Genomic DNA, 10,000 nt, shown 5'->3' with positions numbered 1-10,000 from the left:
CTTTGTGTCTCTGCCTCCAGGGCAACACACACACACACACACCTCTGCATAAACACACAAAGGTGTGTGTGTGTGTCCCACAGAGAGCACTTTCCCATGGGGAAGGTTTATTGTATTTTTAACTAAAAGCTGAATGAGTGGTGGGCACACCTACTGCTACCCCCAACACACACACACACACCTGGGGACAGACACACACACTCCTGGGAACACACGCACACACACACACTCCTGGGAACACACGCACACACACACATATATATTTATACATATATATATCTATATATGCTGGAGACTACATTTCCCATGATGCAACTTGACAGCATCCGTCACCTACTGCGTTTGTCAATAGTTTGAGAGGAGGAGGCTAGGTAAGGAGATGAGGCAAAGTCTTAAAGAGACAGTACGCGATTTGACTCCTTCAAAGAAAAAGGTCTCTGCGTGTGTGTGTGTGTGTGTGCGTGTGCGTGTCATCACCAACACTCATAACAAAGAAAATTATCATTAGTTAACAGCATGTCTGGGAATTCACACACACACACGTCTGAGAGGCATCTGAAGGAGACAAGGAGAGGAGACAAATAAAGCAATCAAGGGAGGGGCCAACAGAAAAAAAGGTGAGAAGATGAGGAGTGGAAATGAAAAATAGGAGAGGAAAAAAAACAGGCGAGGAGAGGAGAGAAGAGAATTAAACAAAAAAAGGATAGAAAGGTGAGGAGACAAGGAGTTGAGGGAGCAAGGAGAGATGAGAAGCTAAGGAAAGAATTGGAGAGGAAAGAAAGAGGTGAGGAAACAATGACAGGATAGGAGACATGGAAGAGGTGCGAAGGAGAGGAAAACAGACAAGGAAAGGAGAGGGAGCAAGTAGAGGAGAGGAAACAAGGGAAGGAGAGGAAACAAGGAAAGGAGAGGGAACAAGAGATGGAGAGGGAAACAAGGAGAGGAAACAAGGAAAGGAGAGGAAACAAGAGATGGAAACAAGGAAAGTAGAGGACACAGGGTAAGGAGAGGAAACAAGGAGAGGAAACAAGGAAAGAAGAGGAAACAGACAAGCAGTAACATTCCTCCTCCCCCATCACAAGCTGACGTCCATGTTAACCGGAACATCCCTCTGTGTGTGTGTGTGTGTGTGTGTGTGTGTGTGTGTGTGGGCATGTTGGAGCTGCGGTCACCACGGCAACGAGGTGTGTCCTGTGTTTGCAGAGCAAACAATGGTACCTTTTCAGAGGAGGGAGGGGCTGTGTGTGTGTGTCAGATTACAGCCTCACTAACAGTCAGATTAAAGGGATTATTCCGGCTTCATTCACATGCTGCTGCTCCATCAGCTACTTAACCACCGAGCTACAACAACAACAACAACCCTCTACATCAGGAAGCTGTGGTTTTAAGAGCCAATCAGGCGGCTCCTCCTCTGTGACATCACAGACATCTTTAACTGGAGACGTGTTGCGTAATTCTTAACCGATGCTTTTTGTTGTTGTTTAGTTAGTTTTCTGTTGTTGTTATTTACTTCCCCATGTTGTTCAAGGGAGCAAATAAATCATAAAAAACAAAATAAATATAACAGATGTTTCTCAGTCAGGTAAACAAACAACAATATTTAGTTTAATGTCAGGTGTAAACAAAAACAACTTATTAATTATTATTAACCGATTATTTTAATCACAATAGACTCAACTGTTAGATTGCGTAACTTTAGTCGTTGCCATGACGTCGGCCGTAAACAAAAGTTCACGAGTTTCAAACATTCTGATGTTTGTTTGTTTGTTCTTTTCTGTCACAGAGCGTACTGTTCCTTTAAGAAATGACCAGGTGAACACACACACACACAGTGGATGGTTGTGATTCAACTCAATCGACTTGTGTTGATTTAATAAATAAAGTACGCCGGTATTTGCATGCCCCGCCCCCTTTTCACCCCCCTTCCTCCAGCCAATCACGGGGCAGCAGAGCAGCCGGCTGATAAAATTGTTCAGTCAGCAAGACAGGCGAGCAAGGGAGGGGGAGGGGAGGAGGGGCAGGGAGGGGGAGGGAGGAGAGGGGAGGGAGAGGAGGGAGGGCCTCCATCATGCTTTCAGAGAGGGATGAACCACTCTGCTGTGTGCTGGAGGGGAGCAGGAAGGTTCCACTGTTGACAGAGCAGGGGGGAGAGGAGGAGGAGGAGGGGCTTTTAAAAGCACCGTCTTTACTGACAAAGGTGTGTTAGAACTGATGATGATGGAGGAGGAATGTTTCAAATGTGGGCCAGACCTGTTGTATGGGATGCCAGTAGCAGTGTGTGTGTGTGTGTGTGTGTGTGTGTGTGTGTGTGTGTGTGTGTGTGAGGGGGTGAGACTGTCTTGCTGATAAGCAGCTTGTGGAGCTAACTACCACTGCATGATGGGAGTGTGTGATGGCTGACACACACACACACACACACACACAAGCAAATAAAGCCGTATATTTACAGCCGTTCCAAAGTCCGAGCGGCTCGGCTGTGAAAGAATGTCCCAATGATGATGAGGAGGGGGGGGGGGGGGGGGTGAAGATGATGATGGTACCAGCAGCTAATCTTCGTTAATGGTTCCATATGTTCACCTGCCGCTGCTCTCTTAAAGGGACAGTACACTCCATGTGGTGAGGGGTCATTAAAGTTAACCATCAAAGACTACTTCTAACTTTTTAAATAAAGTTTAATTGTCGTCTTGTTTTCAGTTCTTTGAGGAGATGTTCCCCGCCAAAATAAAACAGTAAATACATAGAACATCCAACAGGCTAACGGGTCTTTATGCTAAGCTAACGTTTAAACAGACCATCTCATCCAACAACAGAGAGGAGGAGGAGGAAGAGGAGGAGGAGGAACAATGGCTCCTCTCTCGTGTGAAGCCGTTAGGAGTTACGCAACCGTCAGAAGCAACAACAAATAAACACCACAGAAGAAGAAGCGTATCGTGTGTGAACGTTCCTCAAGGCCGAACACGGGGAACCGAAAGACAGCGTTCTGCTGATGGGGACAGATCACGCTCTTCCTCCTCCTCTTCGTCAAACACTCGACTCAAGGACCTTTCCCTTCATTCAGAAACCATCGTTTAGCCCCGAAAACTAGTTTAAACCTGACTTTATGAAGTTTAAACCTGACTTAATAAAGTTTAAACCTGACTTTATAAAGTTAAAACCTGACTTTATGAAGTTTAAACCTGACTTTATAAAGTTTAAACCTGACTTTATGAAGTTTAAACCTGACTTTATGAAGTTTAAACCTGACTTTATAAAGTTTAAACCTGACTTTATAAAGTTTAAACCTGACTTTATGAAGTTTAAACCTGACTTTATAAAGTTTAAACCTGACTTTATAAAGTTAAAACCTGACTTTATAAAGTTTAAACCTGACTTTATGAAGTTTAAACCTGACTTTATAAAGTTTAAACCTGACTTTATGAAGTTTAAACCTGACTTTATGAAGTTTAAAAATAACGGACAGATGGACACACAATAGTGGTCTCAGAGTTTAAATTTAGTACACACTCTCACACACACACACACACTCACACACTCACACTCACACTCACACACACACACACACACACTCTCACACACTCACACTCACACACTCACACTCTGTATATAGATCACTATATTTAGAGAGTAAATAAGACGATCTGCCGTCAGCTGTGTCGCAACAGTCTCATCCTCATCTGTCCCTAAACACATCACAGTTTCATCCTTCCCTCTGTCCCTGAACGCATCACAGTTTCATCCTTCCCTCTGTCCCTGAATGCATCACCTGTGACACACCAGTTGGTCTTTGAACACAACTGAGCAACTAAACGAGAGGGGAGGGGAGGGGGAGGAGAAGAGGGAGGGGAAAGGGGGAGGAGGGGGAGGAGAAGAGGGAGGGGAAAGGGGGAGGAGGAGGACCATTTGGTTTGGCCCGAGGTGTTACAGTTGACTCCCACCCCCCCCCCTCCTCCTCCTCCTCCCTGTCTGCCCACATTCATTTAGTCACATTATAAACTTTTACAAAGAAACGTTTGCAACCCTAAACGTTACTTTATAAACTTTATAAAGTAAAGTTTGTAAACTTTAAGTTTTAAACGGTTCTAATACACAAAAGTGTAAGAGCTTCACTCTGAAGTCACCTTTCACCCCCTCCACCTCTTCCCTCCCCCCTCCTCCACCTCTTCCCTCCCTCCCCCCTCCTCCTCCTCCTCCTCTTCCCTCCCCCTCCTCCACCTCCTCCTCCCTTCCCTCCCTCCTCCTCCTCCCTCCTCCTCTTCCCTCCCCCTCCCCCACTCCTCCTCCTCCTATGCAACAAAATCGTATCTAAAAGAGGCGGGGCTATAAATAGAGGTCTCCTGCAGGAGGAGAACATCTGACCCTCTAACAAGGTCCTAATAATCTTAATGATTATGATCAGGGATTAATGGATGAAGAAGAAGAACATTATTATAATTATTATTATAATAATGAATGTGCTTGTGGAGGCTGAGGGAGGAGGAGAGGGTCGACAGGTTTTGCGTGAAGTCGACTGATGGGTCTGGTCATGTGACTGAAACTGTGGGATCAATGGAGGTGTGTGTGTGTGTGTGTGTGTGTGTGTGTGTGTGTGTGTGTGTGTGTGTTAATGGGGGTTAATGTGGAGACAACCGTCTCAGAGGAGCTTTTAATTAGCTGCTTCACTTCAGTCTCTGGACAGCAACGTCCCACTGAGACTCCCCATTAACACACACAACCACACACACACACACACACAGGCCACCTTTATTTAAAACAAATTCAAAATATGCATAAATATTTTAAATGTTCAAAATAAATTAAAAAAAATATTTTTTATTTTAAAATAAAATTATGTAAATATATATCTTTTTTTAAATACAATTATATATGTAGATACATATTTTTTTGTATACACTACCGTTCAAAAGTTTGGGATCACCCAGACAATTTCGTGTCTTCCATGAAAAATCACACTTTTATTTATCAAATGAATATAAAATATAGTCAAGACATTGACAAGGTTAGAAATAATGATTAATATTTGAAATATTAATTTTGTTCTACAAACTTCAAGCTCAAAGGAAGGCCAGTTGTATAGCTTATATCACCAGCATAACTGTTTTCAGCTGTGCTAGCATAATTGCACAAGGGTTTTCTAATCAGACATTAGTTTTCTAAGGCGATTAGCAAACACAATGTACCATTAGAACACTGGAGTGATAGTTGATGGAAATGGGCCTCTATACACCTCTGGAGATATTTCATTAGAAACCAGACGTTTCCACCTAGAATAGTCATTTACCACATTAACAATGTAGATAGTGTATTTTTGATTAATTTAATGTTATCTTTATTGAAAAAACAGAGCTTTTCTTTGAAAAATAAAGTTATTTCTAAGTGATCCCAAACTTTTGAACGGTAGTGTATATATATTTTTTAAAATACAATTCCATATGTATATATCAAGAACTTTTTTTAAATATAGAATTTCAAAAGCTACTGAAATTTCAAAGAAAATGTTATTTAATTATCTGATATAAAATAACCATATTATTCCTGTGGTGATTAGAGTGATCAATTATCAGAGAGCGACAAAACAACAACACAACAACAACAACAACACCTGAAAACTCGCCACACTTTAAATGAACCACTTGAATCAAAGAGATGAAGAAACACAAAAACAAGCCGAGTCAAGTCTTCACAGGACCGACTGCAGGGTGTGTGTGTGTGTGTGTGACACATCATCGACTACATCATCTGCCGTCAGCATTTTTAAACGTTCACCACAGAAGAAGAAACGAAGCTTTGACAAGAAGAACAACAAGAGACACTGGAGAGAGAGAGAGAGAGAGAGACAAAGAGACTCTCACAGCATCCTTTCCTGTTGCCAGGACACAAACTTAGCAGACTTCTGAGCACCTGAACGCATCACTTTGATGTTCTAAAGGAGACCCCCCCCCTGGAGGAGCGGGTTGTGACTCCTCAGCCAGACACAGATCTGAGTCTGTCGCCTGCAGCTCGGCCTCAGTGTTGAATTTCGTAATGGAATGCTAACTGCTCATCCGGAGGCCTGCTGCTCCTCCTCCTCCTCCTCCTCCTCCTGAGAGGAGGAGGAGGAGGAGGAGCAGCAGGAGGAGGAGGAGAGGACCAGCAGCAGCAGATCAGGTTTATCATCTACAGAGGATTCAAACAGGCTGCAGCTGCTTTAGAGGAGCAGAGTACAAGTACTACAGAGTACTACAAGAGTACACAAGAGTACTACAGAGTACTACAAGAGTACACAAGAGTACTACAGAGTACTATAGAGTACTACAGAGTACACAAGAGTCCTACAGAGTACACAAGAGTACTACAGAGTACTACAGAGTACTGCAAGAGTACTACAGAGTACACAAGAGTACTACAAGAGTACTACAGAGTACTGCAAGAGTACTACAGAGTACTGCAAGAGTACACAAGAGTACTACAGAGTACTGAAAGAGTACACAAGAGTACTGCAAGAGTACTGCAAGAGTACACAAGAGTACTACAGAGTACTGCAAGAGTACACAAGAGTACTATAGAGTACTATAGAGTACTACAGAGTACTGCAAGAGTACTATAGAGTACTACAGAGTACTATGAGTTCAAAGTACTCCTCTATTGAGAGGAAACTGTTGGGTACATGGAGCTTAGCTGTCTGACAGATACAAATGTCCCACAATGCAGTGCGGCATGACGCTCCTCAGAGCCTCATTGGTCCAGCTGCCCGTCATCCAGGGGCCTCCGGAAGCTTCTGGACTCTCGTTGTTCCTACAGTCAAATAATCTGATCTATTTTCTTCTCTTCAACTCAACCAATTTACATAAATAATATAATAAAATAAACTAAAATAATGATGTCATCATCTCCAAAAAAATCAGCTCCAAAAAATATATAATACAATTTGTATATATATATATATAAATATTTAAAAAAGATAAATATATATAAAATGTTTGTTTTTTAATCACTTTTAAAAATTGATAGTGTATAAATATTTTCATTTATATAAAATAATATTTATATTAGAAATTTTAATAGAATTAAATATATATTCCTCCCGAAATTGTGTTGCAATTTCACAAGCTGCTGATATTTAAAAAGTTCACTTTTTTAATTAAAGTTTAAAAGTTTAAATTATGCAATATTAAATAATCATATTATGAAATTATGATTATAATTATTTATTTTTAAAGTGGAAAAAAAGTCGGACTTTTTTGTTTGTGGTTGAGCCCGAGAAAAAACAAACAAACAAACAAACCGCCTCGAGCGCGTGAACAACCGTCAGTTAGTGTTTTAAAATGGAAGTTAAAGCGGTGATGATGTCGAAAGAGAGAAGAGAGGAGGAGGAGGAGGAGGAGGAGAGGAGAGGAAGAGGAGGGGGAGGAGGAGATGCAACAGGCTTCACGTCGATGCGCCGCGTAACCGGAGACGGTCGGAGAGACAACCGGAACCCGGGAGAACCATGTCCGCGACTCGCGCGTCCGCCGACCTCGTTACCCGGTCGCCGCGGTTTGAGTGAATAAAAGACGTTTGAGGCGAAAAGTGTCCGCGAAGGTCACGACGGCGCGCGGCCGTTAGCGCGACCGGAAGCGCGGCAGCCCCTTCAAAATAAAGCGAAATAAAAATGCCCAATTGTACTTATTTAGCTGTTAGTTTGTATAAACTAGATTAATAACACAATAATTCACAACGCTGCGCCAGAGGAGCGTCGAGAGGCTTCATCCGGGCCGCGTGAGCACCCTGATGCCCACTGTGTGGCTGTTACATCATCACTGAACTACAGCCGCCGGTAGTTTATCTGTGTTTATGGTCAGAGACTCACCGACTAATACATAACCGATTCACCAAAGTGTGTTCGAATGTGGCAATGATGAGGAAGAGGAGAACCCCATCATCATCATCACTAGGACGCTGTGGTCTTTGCACCGGATCGATTCCTTCGTGGAGTTGACCTCGGAGCCCGCAGCTCCCTCTGGGAGGAGCCTGCGAGCCTCGCGCAGCCTCGCGCAGCCTCGCGCAGCCTCGCGCGCACACCGTGTGAGGCGGCGCGAGGCCCCACAAGTCACCGGGGGTTCGAAAGACACCTTTTCCTGCTCTGCAACAGGTGGTTTTACTTTGAAACTCCGCACCGGAAGCTGTCCCCTGCGCGCCGCCAGCCTGCCGCTGGTGTCTGGTGGCTTCACACATGGCCCCGAGCAGCGCGGCTCCGACCGAAGGGCAGCCGAGATACGATGCTCGAGTCCGGGCGAGCAGACTTTGACCCCCCCCCTCCCCCCACACAAACAACGCTAAGCAGCCCGAGCAGCGCGAGACGTGCACGCGGCCGCTACAAAGTTGCAGCAGCAACAAGTTGCTCCGCCACAGTGTCGCGGAAGGAGGAAGCGCGCGCGCCGGAATTCCAGCGCTGGATGCGAACGAGGAAGCGACCCGAGAGGAGAGGAGCGCCCTCCTCCTCCTCCTCCTCCTCCAGAGCCCACTCCTCGGCTTTAAACTTTTCACTTCAACACAAAAACACGCACAAAACACGCAGAAGCAGGCGCGCGGCCGCGGGCCCGCGCCGCGGACACACTCGGGGACTCACGCGGCACTTTGTTGGGGTTGGGCTGCTTGCGCCGAGACATCGTGGCGAGGAGGATGGTGGTGGCGGCGGTGGGGGGGCGACGAGGATGAGGAGGGTGATGATGATGAGCCGCGGTGATGGTGGATGATGAAAGGAGCGGGGGGTGGGGGGATGATGAAGAAAAAAAGAAAAGAAGGGAGACAGAGAGAGAGAGAGGCTGCAAACTTGCTCCGCAGAGGAATCAAAATGGCGTTTCCGAAGGGATGTGCAAACTTGGACAAACTTTACTCCGGCTTCTCCTCCTCCTCCTCCTCCCCTCCCTCCTCCTCCTCCTCCTCCTCCTCCTCTCTTCCTCTCTCCTCTCTCCTCTCTTCCTCTCTCCTCTCCCGGAGGAGAAACTCACACACAAAAAAGCAGAAGAAGTGAAGAAGAATCCTCGAGGAAAAAGGAGTCCGTCGAGAGGAAACAGTTTCCAGTTAGTTGGCGAGTTTCATTCCTCCTCGGACTCCCTGAAGTGTGTCCTCTCTCTCTCTCTCCCTCCCTCTCCCTCTCCCTCTCTCTCCCTCTCTCGGTGTCTCTCTGCCTCTAAACCTGATAAGTAAAGCTCATCACGTGTTGCCTCTCCGGTCTCCAGGGGGACGTGGCCACCGAGCATCTCCTTCAGCCGCCGGGTGACTTCCTCCGGATGGAGGCGCGCGGACACTTTGAAGACGCGTTCACGGAGTTAGAGGACTCGGAGTGGTCCGTGGGGGGGGGGGGGGGGAGCCGCTTCACTCCCCTGAAACTCGCTGAGTGCTCGTCGCGTCCAGCTGAAGGTGCCCAGAGATAAGGAACCATCCGCCACACGGGAGCGGCGGCGCGGCGCAGGTATCGCGAGGTTTGACGGCGTCGGGCAGAGCGGGAGATATCGCGAGGTTTTGGAGGGAAGAGAGGATGCCAACCGTCAGCCGGGGGGGGGGGGGGCTTCTGTTTCCAGGGAGGTGTTGGGGGAAGTTAGTTTACCTAGATAATGACGTCACAGCATCTCTGGTTTTGTAGTGTTTCAAAGAGAATCTATACTTCCTGTTTCATAACTTTAGTAAAACATTCACCTCCACCTGTACAGCCAGCAGTCACGTGTCCAGCAACAAGGGAGGTTTACATATAAACAGAGGAAAACATATTAAGGATAACTTATTCCTTTCTTACATGATCTAGTTGCATCTATGATGTGGAAGAAGTTAGTTATAGAACTTCACTAACAAGTAATTCCACCTTAAATATCAACATCTGAGAACAACATTAACTAATTCCACCTTAAAACCTGTAGATGTTAAGGAGTCAGCAGCTCTAGGTCCAAGAGGCAGGGATGAGGCTGTGAGTGTGTGTGTGTGTGTGAGTGTGAGTGTGTGTGTGTGTGTGTGTGTGAGTGTGAGTGTGTGTGTGTGTGTGAGTGAG

The 10,000-nt window shown here is 45.6% G+C and overlaps 1 protein-coding gene across 7 annotated transcripts in view; it reads right to left on the bottom strand.

Moving 5' to 3' along the window:
- The window catches only part of rreb1a (ras responsive element binding protein 1a), a 55,599-nt gene extending 46,135 nt beyond the window's left edge, over positions 1 to 9,464 (bottom strand). For 2 of the 7 annotated variants that reach the window (XM_056434765.1, XM_056434764.1), the window contains exon 1: positions 8,585 to 9,464. In XM_056434765.1, coding sequence (XP_056290740.1) covers positions 8,585 to 8,624 — 40 coding nt within the window. In that variant the 5' untranslated portion in view covers positions 8,625 to 9,464. The remainder of the gene's footprint in view (positions 1 to 8,584) is intronic. The other 5 variants (XM_056434760.1, XM_056434759.1, XM_056434761.1 and 2 more) reach the window with 4 other exon arrangements.
- Positions 9,465 to 10,000: the final 536 nt, after the last annotated feature.

This window comes from Pseudoliparis swirei, chromosome 16 (assembly GCF_029220125.1).
Source record: "Pseudoliparis swirei isolate HS2019 ecotype Mariana Trench chromosome 16, NWPU_hadal_v1, whole genome shotgun sequence".
Classification (NCBI taxonomy): Eukaryota; Metazoa; Chordata; class Actinopteri; order Perciformes; family Liparidae; genus Pseudoliparis; species Pseudoliparis swirei.
The sequence above is the reverse complement of the archived record's forward strand: the minus strand, read 5'-3'. Positions and strand labels throughout refer to the sequence as shown.